The sequence below is a fragment of the Podarcis bocagei genome (genome assembly GCF_964188305.1).
Source record: "Podarcis bocagei genome assembly, chromosome: Z".
Classification (NCBI taxonomy): domain Eukaryota; kingdom Metazoa; phylum Chordata; class Lepidosauria; order Squamata; family Lacertidae; genus Podarcis; species Podarcis bocagei.
In genome coordinates this window covers 37,713,052-37,727,641 of record NC_138140.1, presented here as the reverse complement: position 1 = coordinate 37,727,641, position 14,590 = coordinate 37,713,052, and the positions used below count along the sequence as shown (strand labels likewise).

The 14,590-nt window shown below is 42.4% G+C and overlaps 1 protein-coding gene across 1 annotated transcript in view; it reads left to right on the top strand.

Moving 5' to 3' along the window:
• DIAPH2 (diaphanous related formin 2) overlaps positions 1–14,590 on the top strand; it is a 357,022-nt gene that overhangs the window by 10,075 nt on the left and 332,357 nt on the right. The window contains exon 2 of the mRNA XM_081179396.1: positions 13,098–13,130. Within this exon, the coding sequence (XP_081035522.1) occupies positions 13,098–13,130 (33 nt within the window). The remainder of the gene's footprint in view (positions 1–13,097; positions 13,131–14,590) is intronic.

The following is a 14,590-nucleotide window of genomic DNA, read 5'->3' as shown; positions in this document are numbered from 1 at the left end:
ATACTGCTTTCCATCTAGATCAGAGGTTCCCAAACTTGTTTGGCCTACCACCCCATTTTCAGAAAAAAAATATTCAGTGCCTCTCTGGAAATCTACCTTCTTTAAGCAAACAAACAAAGATGCAGTGACAAATCTGTGTTCTTTTATGTATCTATATTTCTACCTACATCCTACAACATAGTAAATAAAGATGTTGTTATAAGTAAGACACAGCGGTAAGTGTCATTACACAACTGTTGAAACATGTACAAACAATTTTTCAAAACTGGCCGAGGAGGTGGACTAGGCTCTCAGATTAAAAACCCACGTGGCGGACTAGAGTGAAGCCTGCTGGCTGAGTCGATCTGCCCAGTGTTAGGGCTTGTGCCACTGCCGCCTGTCATTGGCCCAACAGGCAGGTAAGCTGTGAGCCACTTCCTGGGCCTGGGTGAAGCTGAAAAGGGTATACTGAAGCCCAGGTATACCCCTTTCATCCAGCATGACCACTAGATCCAGGGGAGATCTGGCAGTAAGCGTCATTTCACAACAGATGAAACATGTACTGTACAAATGGTTTTTCCAAATTTTCTTATGCTTCCACTACCCCTTTTCAGCAACCCCCCCCCCCAGTTACACCTGAGGCTACTACCACCCCCTGGATCATTCCAGCACCCCCCAGGGGGCAGTATCGCCCACTTTGGGAAACACATCTGGATGTAAATGGTAGAAGTCTAATGTGCAAACCCTTCCTGCATTGCAAATGTTAATGAAGAGTAATAATTAATGATGGTAGTGAATTACTTCCTTTTCTCTGGCCTCAATCTTCCATCATTCAGCTTTGATGGATATGGTCAGACCTTAAGATTCTTTTCCTGGTTAGCTACCGTCTGCTCTGACCCTGTCAGTGTATATGTGAAATTATATATATATTTCCCTAACGTGCATTAGTCTACATTTATATTGAACTTCATTTTACATTTTAAACAGTTTGGTGATAGTACTTTGGCTTCGTGGGTAAGCATGTGTAAGAATGGGCTGTATTTAGCCCATTAGTTTCTCTTGGAATTGCTTAAAAGTTACTGAATGTCTTGATGCACATATTAATGTCATTTGAATGACATGTTTCTGTATTATTATTATTTATAAAATTTATATACAACCCTATACCCATAGATCTCAGGGTAGTTCATGACATAAAGTCACAATATAAAAAACAGAAAATACATAACAAAAACAACCCAATAATTTCCCCTTAACAAAATATTCCAGTAAGCTTCTGGAACTATGGATGGTGCACATATCAGAAAAAAACTAAAGTACACAACAATTGGCTTATTGTACTCAACTGAAGGCATAAATCTCTATAAACAGAGTAAGAGATAGTCGTTCAGAACAGTTTGCATAACTCCACCAGCTTTGGATCCTTGTTACTTCTCTAACTGGTGGTAAATTAAACCAATGAACAATAATTTAAGTACAGATGTAGCATAGGAAAATAGTGAGTTTTATGCAGTCTTCACTGAGCAAAGTATAAATATATGTTGATACTATGCTGTCAGTAATGAATTCATGAGAGTTGGCTTCCATGTTGGCACAAATTATGACCAAATTCTTCCATATATTGTTGGTTCTGTTTGCTGTAGCTGACATTAGTTAGACAGCATAGTGGAACAACCACAACAAACATTTCAGAATATAAATAAGTTTAAGTGTCCATTGGAATGAATGCTTACTATGGCTGTTTTTCAGTTTAATAAAAGCATTTTCAGAATGTTTTTATGTGTGTGTAGATTTCATCAAAGCATATAAAAAATATTTGCCTGTAACATTTTTGAACACAAACCAACATGTGTCTATATTGTAGAAGGTTACTTAATCTGAGTCATTTTGAGAATTGCAGAGGCTGAAACACGGAAAATTGCAGATTTTTCAGTATGGATAGTAATTTATGTCAAGAGGCTCTTTGTGTGGATTTGGTGCCTCCCCACCCAAATGACTCCACAAACCACACCAAGTTTACCAACTTTACAAAGAAATATAGGCAGCAAATACTTTCAGAGCATGTCAGGGCCCAGACTTTCTATATAGTACACTCATATGCATGCACATTCAGAAATATGTATTACTGAATTCAGTGAGACTTCAAGGTAAGTGTAGGATTATAGTCTTAAACGATCATGTAAGTGTCATAAATGGGAACAGCAAAGAATCTTGGGGCTGCAGTCTATTATATTTTAGTATTCCTGAAATAGGGTTTTTCTTTAGTTTGGAACCATATCAATGAGCCTGAAAGTGATCAGGAGTTCATTTCATGCCATGAAAACGAACCTCAAAATTACAGGATGAGTGAAGGAATTAGGCTGCCTTTTAAACAAGGCAGGACTGGATTAGGCCTGCCAGCCAGATCTTTATTTTCCCTTACTCCCAAGGGCTTGGTTTGACAAGTGGGCAGTGCCAGCTACCTGTCTGGCACCTCATGTCACAGTAATGTCAGGCTGTCCATTTTTTATCACATGGTTTGAAATCATACCTTGCAGGTAAAGGGACAGCCTTTAAGGGTTGCCAACTTTGCTTAACATAGAGTTTGCCTTAAAAAATAATAATTGGTTTTTAAACAAATACACATACAATGACCATTAAACACTTATCAGTAGTGTTTCTAATAGTGTTTGTTCTACCCATTGTCTCTACAAATACACTTGCATATTCAACATTCAAACATATTACTTAATGTATCCTCTCCACTGAGAATATTGAGCGATTCGTATAACAACGTTTTGATTTGGGTCATTAACATCATTTGCATTTTTCACAGCTGCTATCTATTGGGTCAGCACTTTCACTGACATCCATCACAAGTCTAGGGTCTCTTTCCTGGTTAGTTACTACAAGTTCAGATCTTATAAACATATATATGCATTAGTTTACATATGCTAACACTGAATCATATTTGCCATTTTAATATTTGCCTCTTCCTTCCTTTTTTGATTTCCTTGTTATTCAAAGGTCCAGTGACTTCCATTGGCAATTTCCTGCTTCTAATGCATGTAAATACCTTGTTATTGTTGGCCTTATTGTTTTTAGTGATGTCCTCCTCAAATTGTTTTTTATTCCTTATTTCCTGCTTGTGTTTCTTTTGCCAGAGTTTGTGTTCCTTTTCCTCCTTATTTGAACAAGATTTCTGTTTTCTGAAGGAAATCTTGTTTCTATTGGCTTTATTGATACTGTTCATTGAACATGTTGGCATTCTCTTGACTGGTGGTGCATTTTCTGAATTTCTACTGTTGTGGTTTTGAATTACTGTATTTTTCGCTCTATAGGACACACTTCCCCCCCTCCAGAAATGAAGTGGAAATGTGTGTGCGTCTTATTGAGCGAATGCAGGCTTTCGCTGAAGCCTGGAGAGCGAGAGGGGTCGGTGCGCACTGACCCCTCTCGCTCTCCAGGCTTGCGGATAGCAGCCTGCATCCTGAAGCCCAGGGAGTGCTGCGCAGTGCGCCCCGGGCTTCGGGCAGATACCCGCAAGCTCCCAAGGCTTGTGGATAGCAGCCTCCAAACCCGACCTGGTTTGGAGGCTGGCGGTGGGGGAAAGCAGCACTCCCCCCCCGCCAGCCCCAAAGAGCAAGTCAAAAGGAACCCAAAGCCTCCGGAGCCCAGCGGGAATTCTCGCTGGGCTCCGGAGGCTTCGGGTGAACGCACCTTGAACGCACAGAAAGCACCTTGTTTTAGAGGGGGAGAACAAGAAAAAAAAAATCCTGTTCTCGCCCTCCTATGGTCCAGTGCGTCCAATAGAGCGAAAAATATGGTACCCCCTAGGATTCTGAAAAAGCTATTATGTTGTGGAGGATGACTGAAGCCCGTGGGCTGGTTTTGTGTGTGAAGGTATTCTTACATGGGATTGTATTTTAGCATGTGATCTATCTGCATTCTGAAGTGATACTGTCCAAGGAAGAGGTCATATGCTTTTTGTGAAGCTTTAGGTTTGGCTTAGAAGCTTTGGAAATCCTATGTTTGGATCAAATGGATGAATCCTTTCTTTTGGGACCCTGTGAGTTCTAGCATATCTGCTAGCAAGGGACAGATTTCCATCCTCTACAGTAGATGGACACTGGGCATACTTTTTAAACAACTGATCACTACAAGTACTTATATTTCCCAGGAGTTGGGTCTACAGTCACATCTGGCATATGGAAATGTTTTGAATTTTAGAATGTGCTGTTTGTGAATGGTAACAAAACTTTAACTTAGTGTATATTCGGACAACTATCATATTGTTTTGTGTTCTCCAGTTCTTTGAGTAGTGAGAAGTTCCACTACTTAGATTATTTATACACAAGTAGAACATTTGTTGTTGTTTAGTCGTTTAGTCGTGTCCGACTCTTCGTGACCCCATGGACCAGAGCACGCCAGGCACTCCTGTCTTCCACCACCTCCCGCAGTTTGGTCAGGCTCATGTTTGTAGCTTCGAGAAAACCGTCCAACCATCTCGTCCTCTGTCGTCCCCTTCTCCTTGTGCCCTCTATCTTTCCCAGCATCAGGGTCTTTTCCAGGGAGTCTTCTCTTCTCATGAGGTGGCCAAAGTATTGGAGTCTCAGCTTCAGGATCTGTCCTTCTAGTGAGCACTCAGGGCTGATTTCCTGAAGAATGGATACGTTTGATCTTCTTGCAGTCCATGGGACTCTCAAGAGTCTCCTCCAACATCAGAATTCAAAAGCATCAATTCTTCGGCGATCAGCCTTCTTTATAGTCCAGCTCTCACTTCCTTACATCACTACTGGGAAAACCATGGCTTTAACTATGCGGACCTTTGTTGGCAAGGTGATGTCTCTGCTTTTTGAGATACTGTCTAGGTTTGCCATCGCCTTTCTCCCAAGGAGCAGGCGTCTTTTAATTTCGTGACTGCTGTCACCATCTGCAGTGATCATGGAGCCCAAGAAAGTAAAATCTCTCACTGCCTCCATTTCTTCCCCTTCTATTTGCCAGGAGGTGATGGGACCAGTGGCCATGATCTTCGTTTTTTTGATGTTGAGCTTCAGACCATATTTTGCGCTCTCCTCTTTCACGCTCATTAAAAGGTTCTTTAATTCCTCCTCACTTTCTGCCATCAAGGTTGTGTCATCTGCATATCTGAGGTTGTTGATATTTCTTCCGGCGATCTTAATTCCGGCTTGGGATTCATCTAGCCCAGCCTTTCGCATGATGAATTCTGCATATAGGTTAAATAAGCAGGGAGACAATATACAGCCTTGTCATACTCCTTTCCCAATTTTGAACCAATCAGTTGTTCCATATCCAGTTCTAACTGTAGCTTCTTGTCCCACGTAGAGATTTCTCAGGAGACAGATGAGGTGATCAGGCACTCCCATTTCTTTAAGAACTTGCCATAGTTTGCTGTGGTCGACACAGTCAAAGGCTTTTGCATAGTCAATGAAGCAGAAGTAGATGTCTTTCTGGAACTCTCTAGCTTTCTCCATAATTTAGCGCATGTTTGCAATTTGGTCTCTGGTTCCTCTGCCTCTTCTAAATCCAGCTTGCACTTCTGGGAGTTCTCGGTCCACATACTGCTTGAGCCTGCCTTGTAGAATTTTAAGCATAACCTTGCTAGTGTGTGAAATGAGTGCAATTGTGTGGTAGTTGGAGCATTCTTTGGCACTGCCCTTCTTTGGGATTGGGATGTAGACTGATCTTCTCCAATCCTCTGGCCACTGCTGGGTTTCCCAAACTTTCTGGCATATTGAGTGTAGCACCTTAACAGCATCATCGTTTAAAATTTTAAATAGTTCAGCTGGAATATCATCACTGCCACTGGCCTTGTTATTATCAGTGCTTTCTAAGGCCCATTTGACTTCACTCTCCAGGATGTCTGGCTCAAGGTCAGCAACCACACTACCTGGGGTATTTCTTTCTGGTATAGTTCCTCTGTGTATTCTTGCCACCTCTTCTTGATGTCTTCTGCTTCTGTTAGGTCCTTTCCACTTTTGTCTTTTATGTGGAAAGGACCTAACAGAAGTCAAGTAGCATATCTTCTTTTGTATACTACATTTTTGGAGAGTTTTGCATTCCACCCCCAGGGCATTCTGACTCTGCCCCCCAAATGGTTTTGTGAAACACACACACCTTACACTCACCCCCTTCCCTTAGCTTCCACATTATCTTGGCCTCCTCCATTCAAAATGCTCAAATATCTCTAGCTATGTTCTGATCATTAGCTTTCCTTTAGAACATCTGCTAGTCATTCTAGTCACCTAACAAGCAACTTGCCTCACAAGTATGGCCAGAGCATGCATTATTTATTTATTTATTTAAATTTATATATTGCGCCCTTCCTCCTGGAAAGCTCCAGAGCAGCATCCACCTAAGTAATAAAAATATACCCAAATTATGTGTCTGAATAGGCCCATCCAACCAGAAAAGATTTCAGCAGGCAGCTAAAGGAGAGCAGTCCTATCTGTCTTATTTGATGTTCTCATCATCAAAATGATAATTTGGGTGCTTCTTTCAACTGTAGCATCTGCATGTGATGAGGTTATCCTCATGTGAATAGACTTGTTGGTGGTTGGTAGTAGTCGAAAATAGTGTACTGTTACACATATGCAAAATAAGTTTAAAATAACACAATAATTCTTAATTGTCTTTCTGTGAAATTAAGCACCCCAAAATGTATAAATCTATTAAGTAACTTATAACTTAACTAATTTATATATACGCTAAGATCATTTCCAAGTGTAAATTCTACTACTTTTAAATTAGGACTTTGAAACATGTATGGAACCATCTTTGCTATAAGAACATTAGTGTTAGATGCAACTAAATGCATAGCACAGTGTTTCCCAACCACTGTTCCGCGGCACACTAGAGATGTTGCCTGGTATGCCGCGAGATGTTGCCTGGAGGGAGGCGGGCGAGTCCGGCGGCGAGAGGCGGGGCGGCGGCGGCGAGAAGCCAAGCCGCGCTCTCCTTCCTGCCTCGCTTTGCTGCCTCCTCCCCCCCCACCCCCAAAGCTTGGAGGTTCCCCGGCAGGAAGGAGGGAACTTAATCCTCTCCAAGGGCTGCGGAAAACAGACATGCAAATGGGGGCATGAAGCTCTTCAAGCGCCGCCGGCTTTCTTCGGGAATTACCGCCCGCCGAGCCCGGTAACGCTGACAGGCTGAGCCGCGGGGCTTGGCAGCGCAGCCGGCAGAGTGTGGGAAAGGGCGGCCGCCACGCGCCGGGCAAGGCGAGACTCGACGGGGAGGACACCGGCAGCAGCGCCCCCCCCAAACCCGCTCCGGGCAGGTAATTCACAGAGAGTGGACAGAAGGAAGCCTTAAAGGGCTTCAGCCTCCCAGAGTGGCGGGGAATAATAATAATAATAATAATAATAATAATAATAATAATAATAATAATAATAATAATAATAATAATAAAATTGACAGGTGGTGTTTTTCTAGGTGAGGGGGTGGGGACTGTAATAACAAAAAAATCAGCTGTATATCAACCGCTGTTTTGCAATGAGGAATTGCAAATAAGGTAGATCAAAAGGAGAATGTTTTTTTGGGGGGGACTCTCTTCCTCTTCCTCCCCCTCCTCTCGTTCTTGCTCCTCTTCCTGGCAAAAGTGCTGCTGAGACTCCTTCTCTCTTGGGTGCCGGTGGGTGCTGTGACGTTGACGCTGCTGTGGCAAGTGCCTTTACTTAGCAGAGTGCATTCCCCTTTACACAGGAGGGGAGGGGAAAAAATTGAAACTTACACTTTCGTGCGTCCCTCCAGGCGTGACGCTGCGCGCTGACGTCACGGGGCTGTAATGGTGGTGTGCCTCGAGATTTTTTTCATCAAACAAGTGTGCCTTTGCCCAAAAAAGGTTGGGAAACACTGGCATAGCATTGTGTGCTGCTCTGTAGGTGGTGTAACATTTGATCAGAATTTGGATGATTGCTGCCTCAGGTGGAAGATGTCAGGGGACAGCAACAATTTCTCCTAGGTCTTGAGTTTGGATGTTTTTGAAATTAGACTCTATATGTTCTTGCCTTCTGTGTGAGATACATCTAACGTGGGCCCAGTAAGTTGTTTATTAGAGCGAACGTGCCTTGCTGTATACCTAGGAAAACCACAGGCATCACTTTAAACTAGTTACAAACCTATGCTTCAGCTAGAAGGTTTAATTAGACCATTTGCTGTCCTGCCAGTTACATGCTTAGTGGTTAAGCAAAGTATACTCTCTTGGTGCTTTGTATACCATTGCGTGCTCCCACTTTCTTGTCCTTGTGGTTTTCCTCCTCTTTAGAAGCTGTGGGTGTGGGTGTGGTCGCTCAGAAATGCTGCCCTAATCTTCCTGCTCTTGCACTTTCCTCATCAAATTTTTCACTGTTGTTAGTTCTGTGGAGACTCCTAGTGGTCAGTTGAAGTTAATTCCATGTGGTAATGCTGCTTGCCGCTGAATTTAATATGTTAAACTAAGCTTTTTTTAAAAAAAATGAAGCTGTTGTATACATGGATGGCTTTACTGGTGCTGTAGCTTTAATAGTATTTTTAGTAGATTCATTTGTATAATAGTTGCAAGCTATGTACTGTACTTCATGCACGCTACAGAATTTGAAATTTAGCAAAGCATTTTCTTTAAATAATAATGGAGAGCCAGAAGGACAGTGTAAACTTGAACATAGTCTTCCTTTTCTCCTCTGCTTCCACCAGAGAGTTCAAAATTGGGGTGTGGGTATGAAGGGGATGGCTGGCTTGTGAAAAGCGCTGTGTGAGACGCAGAAAAGGGAATATCTTCCAGGATAAGAGGCTGGGAGAAGAAACGGAAGCTCCCAGGTGAGAGCTGGGGGGATCCACCCTCTTCTGTGTGAGACAAGGGTTAAGATCTACTTTTGAGAGAGGGCTTTGTATTTTTCTTTCTCTTTTCCTTTCCTTTCCTTTTTTATTTTTATTTATAGTAGGTTTTTTAAAATTGTACAGTGGTACCTCTACTTACAGGGACGCGGGTGGCGCTGTGGGTAAAAGCCTCAGCGCCTAGGGCTTGCCGATCGAAAGGTCGGCGGTTCGAATCCCCGCGGCGGGGTGCGCTCCCGCTGCTCGGTCCCAGCGCCTGCCAACCTAGCAGTTCGAAAGCACCCCCAGGTGCAAGTAGATAAATAGGGACCGCTTACCAGCGGGAAGGTAAACGGCGTTCCGTGTGCTGCGCTGGCTCGCCAGATGCAGCTTTGTCACGCTGGCCACGTGACCCGGAAGTGTCTCCGGACAGCGCTGGCCCCCGGCCAATAGAGTGAGATGGGCGCACAAACCCCAGAGTCTGTCAAGACTGGCCCGTTCGGGCAGGGGTACCTTTACCTTTACCTTTACCTCTACTTACGTTCACCTCCAGTTCCGTATCCTTTGGGATATGTGCGCAGCAAACCAGAAAGTATTTTTCTGGGTTTCGTGATGCGCAGAAGCGCACTGCATGCATGCGCAGAAGCGGCACCTCCGGATATGCACACCTCGGGATCCGACTGGAGCTCCAGAATGGATCCCGTGTGCAACCGGAGGTACCAGTGTATTGTATGATGAAAAGTTTCAATAAAAATATGCCAAAACTGGGGTGCAGGTGATTTTTGTGTGGCTGTTTTTAGAGTTTTTTTCCAAACTGGACAGTGTTGAAATAATGCAGTTGCTTTTTGGTTATTAAGGATGTACTCTTTATAGCAGCCTTTCTCATCATCCCTAGGTAGCAGGGCCAGTGGTCAGGAATGATGTGAGTTGTAGTCCAACAACATCTGGGGACCCAAGGTTGGAACTGGCTGCCTTAGAGAAATGAATTACAATAGGCAAACTATTCCTGTCCATATAAATATTCAGTTTTCTGAATAGTTTGGGATCATATGTTTTTCAGAAACTTTGTAGTCTTGTCAGTAAGATGAATTTTAGTCCCAAGTTCCTCATATCAATTCTGCCATTACAGGAAGATTAGAGTTCAGACTGTTAATGGAGCTAAACATCAGTAAAAGATATACTAACTGCAATAATTGACTGGTAACAGTTTGACATGTGTACTTTCACATGGTATCATTGATTGAACACTAAAGACTTGTTTTGTCATTGGATAAGTTATTTGGTCATTGTTAAAAATGAGGAAACACAAGTTGTAATAGCTTTGGTCCTTGTTTGCAATAGACCTAAAAGTGAAGTATCAATATTTTTACACTTTAAATTAGTGTATAAAGCACATTAAAACCAGTTGCTTAAATGAACAACATCTTCAACATAATTTACTTGGCAGTAACAAGCAAAATTTAGTGACATGTGTCTATTGGTGAGTACACTTAGGATAATTAGAATACAGCATGAGTTCCATAGTTAGATCTAAACTGTTATATGAAAAAGTAGTGTTGAGTGTATGTATATGTAATGAATTTTGAGTTCAGGGCTATAATGTGGGAGAGAAGAATCTAATTCCAAAATGTGTCAATCCTTATATACTTTAGTGTGTCTGTATGAGAGAGAGAACCAAGTAAAACAACACTAAGTGAACTCAAGTATAATAAACCTAGTATATTACACTTGATGTTAGCCAAAAGGCCAATAAGTTTTATCCAGAATAACGCTGTAAAAAAATAGGTCCCTTACCTTTCCTGCCCCAACCTGGCCACAGTGATCCATGCGACGGTCACCTCCAGGCTTGACTACTGTAATTCTGCCCTTGAAGCTGTCCCAGAAACTCCAGTGGGTGCAGAATGCTGCAGCGAGGCTCCTCACGGGGTCTCTGCCATGGGAGCTTATTCACCCAGTGCTTTTCCAGCTGCACTGGCTCCTGATGGAGTCCAGGGTCAGATTTAAGGTACTGGTTTTGACCTTTAAAGCCCTTCACACCTTAGGACCCTCGTACCTACGGGACCACCTCTCCCGGTATACCCCACAGAGAACCTTAAGGTCCATAAATAGCAACACCCTAGAGGTCCCGGGCCCTAAGAAAGCCAGATTAGCCTCAACCAGAGCCAGGGCCTTTTCAACACTGGCTCTGGCCTGGTGGAACACTCTGTCTCATGAGACCAGGGCCCTGCAGGATCTGATTTCTTTCTGCAGGGCCTGTAAGACAGAGCTGTTCTGTCTGGTCTTTGGCTTGGAATAAATTTGATTCCCTCCCCCTCTTTCTTTCTTTTTTCCTTTCTCCTCCTGTGATGGAATTCCTATTTGGTGACTTCCCTGGCTTTTTTCTGGCCCATGTAGGACCAGTTTGGATAGTTAGTGTCAGGGAACTGACATCGGAGCTAGAGGCGGAGGGAAGGCTCTCAAATGATGCTGGAGAAGGGCCCAGCAGGGAGAGAGGCAGCTCCGCAGATGGGGAAGCAAATCAGCGTAACACCAGGGATATAGAGGGGCTGATGGGAGAATCGGCGAGAGGGCTCCAGGACTCTTCACGGACACCAGCGGGGAGAGCACGGGTCCTCCGCTACCCACGCCCGCTCTGCGCAGAAGACTTCCGTGCAGAGAGAGTAGGAGGAGACTGGGGGTCAAACAACTTTTATGTTGGAAAAGATTTAAGAAACGCCCACTGACGGATTCTGCTAGCGACTGAGGCAGCCACGAAGTGACGGGCTGCCCAGACTGAAAGGTTTAGCAAGGCAACAAAGCCTGGAGAGGCGGCAACTTACGCATGAGCAACCCATACACATTACAGTTAGCCTTGGTGAAGACTTGACGTTTTCTTCCCTCCAAAAGTTTTTGATTTGTGTTTCCATTGAAATGAGGCTGTGTTTTAATGTTGTATTTTAATCTTGTTTTTTAAGTTGTATCTCAATCAATTTGTTTTTATATCGGGTGTTAGCTGCCCTGAGCCCGGTATTGGCTGGGGAGGGCGGGGTATAAATAACATTTATTATTATGTAGTGGTACCCCCGGTTACATATGCTTCAGGTTACATACGCTTCAGGTTACAGACTCCGCTAACCCAGAAATAGTACCTCGGGTTAAGAACTTTGCTTCAGGATGAGAACAGAAATTGTGCTCCGGTGGCGCGGCAGCAGCGGGAGCCCGCATTAGCTAAAGTGGTGTTTCAGGTTAAGAACAGTATCAGCTTAAGAACGGACCTCCGGAACGAATTTAGTACTCTGGTTCACCAGAAGCGGCTTAGTCATGCTGGCCACATGACCTGGAAGCTGTACGCCGGCTCCCTCAGCCAGTAAAGCGAGATGAGCACCGCAACCCCAGAGTCGGCCACGACTGGACCTAATGATCAGGGGTTCCTTTACCTTTACCACTGTATTAAGATAATGTCCATCTTTCTTTTAGCACTATAAGGGGACAATAACTTGATCCACAGTTGCCTTGAGCCATTTTATTTCTGTGATAAATAATTGGAAGTATAAGTATAAAGAGTGCTACATCATATTTTGAGGGGCTGTACATTTGGTATGTCCTGTACTAAGTAAAGTGTGTAAGATGCTGTTCATGCCTCACAAGCTGATTTTCTCTTAAGGCAAATCTCTGGGCCATTCTTCAAACAATAAAATAAGGTTTTACCAGGAAATGAAAGCCTTCTGATGAGGATAGGAAAAGCTTCACACAGCTCATAATATCATCTTCATTCTCACTGTCAACCAACCCAGCCAGAAAGCTCCTTAGACAAACTTATAACAAAGACTGGCTAGAAGATTGTCCTTGTCTTTGTCACTTGTAATATATTTAGAGTATCATATAGTTCAGAGGTTTTCTTCAAACTTTTTGGACAACGCTTTGTTTGGTGACTAAAAAGGTGTGAACCACAGTGCTGCCTAAGCAGTTTATTTATTTAGTCAAAGACTGTCCTGTATTGTGTATAAATATTTTGCTGTGTGTTCAGACCAATGTAATGTTGTATTAGATGCTATTTATTTTTCTCTGTTAACACCCAACACCCAATTTCTCTTTTTTTTGACAATGATACAGTAATGTCAAAATGAGGTTGAAGTGATATGGTATACTAGTAACATACAGTCAAAATAAAATTTGGTAGTGCTGGCTTTAAATGCGTCATACCTGGTATGGAAGCATTTTGTGAAAAAATAATGAAAAAAGCTTTAGAAACAAGTAAAAAATAAGCTTCGGGAACTTCATGTTAATTTCAAAAGGTATGTTGGGTAATATACTGTTTTCTTTTCTTCTTTTTTTAAAAAATTAACTAGAATCTTCAGATAAAAACTTTGGCAGATGATATGGTAAGAGTCTTACATGCTGGGTTTGTGTTTCTTTCTAGTGCATGCTGCTTCTGCTGCATAAGAGTAATTATGACCAGTTGGAAATGAATATTGTGAAGTGTTCCACCATGTAAGGAAAGACTGAGGAAGCTGTTTGCCCTTTACATGTTGGACTCCTGACTCCCATCAGCTCCAGTCAGCATTACCAGTGTCTAGAGATTAAGGGGGTTATGCTCCAGCAACACCTGAAAGGCCATAGGTTCACTGTTCTTGCTATAAGGGAACAAACTTTGGAAAAGCTATCTCTTGCCTATTTGGTTTTAAATAACTATTTTCCCTGATACCTCCCTGATTTTAATCCTTTTAACCCTGATGCTGGCAAAGACTTTCAGATGTAGATGTGAATACTGTCTCTTTCATTAGTAATATGACATGTGGCACCCTGTAACACTTCAGAGCAGTGGTGGCCAATCATTTTGGCAAGTGCATTACAAGTCAAGTCCAGAGTTTGAGGTAGCATTTCCCTCTCTATCCCTTGATGTGGTATTTGCATCTAACTTATAGCCTGCTAAGGTGCCTGACTTTAGCCTTTCTTTTGGTATATGAGCTCTATAGCTCCTATCAAAATGTGCCACAAACCCCTGCTGTCTATATCACTCATGATATATTTGCCACAGGTAATGTCCATTATAATGAATATTTAATAAGTGCTATTAAAGTATGCTAAAGAACACATCCATTATAATGGATATTACAAATTATTGTATTCTTTGAAGAAATAGACTATCACTGTAATTTTGCATTTTATGTGCATGAAGAACAAGGGTGTAAAGCATTTCCTGTAGAGCTCCAATATTACCCATCTCTCACATAACTGGTTTGTATCCAGTTAATTCATTTTAAGCAAAACTTTGTCCCATGCTTCCTGTAAGACCATCCAGTAGGAGAAGTAGTGGCTGTTGAATATGCAAGCTTGCATGCAGAACTTGCACAGAGAAGAAATCTACTAAACCATTTTACTGACAATTCTGTGCTGCTTAACGTTCCCTTCAACTAATGCTTGTAAAAGATCTTGAAGCAATATAACAGCTAACTTGTTTGTCTGATGAATCCTAAAAAAGAGACTGTACTTAAACCTAGAGTGACTTTTAAGATGTTTTGATCCAAGCCTCTCATGAACATAATTAAGTAAACCATGGCTCTGCCATTTTGGATATATCCAGTTCAGCCATCCTCTGGTATGCAGTTGAGAACTGGATATTACCATAGACTTTGAATACTTACCTATATAGATAGAGCTGTATACATTATAAATCTGTGAACACAAGCATAGAGTTTAGTTTTGGAAATTCATCCTTACATGGTGATTTCTAGCATTAAAGGCTGGGGGGGGGGAAATACGGTTCAAAAAGGATGGGTAATATCTTCTGAAATCCCAGTCAGATCCAGATTTTCCTGATTAGTAGCAAAATACTTTTATA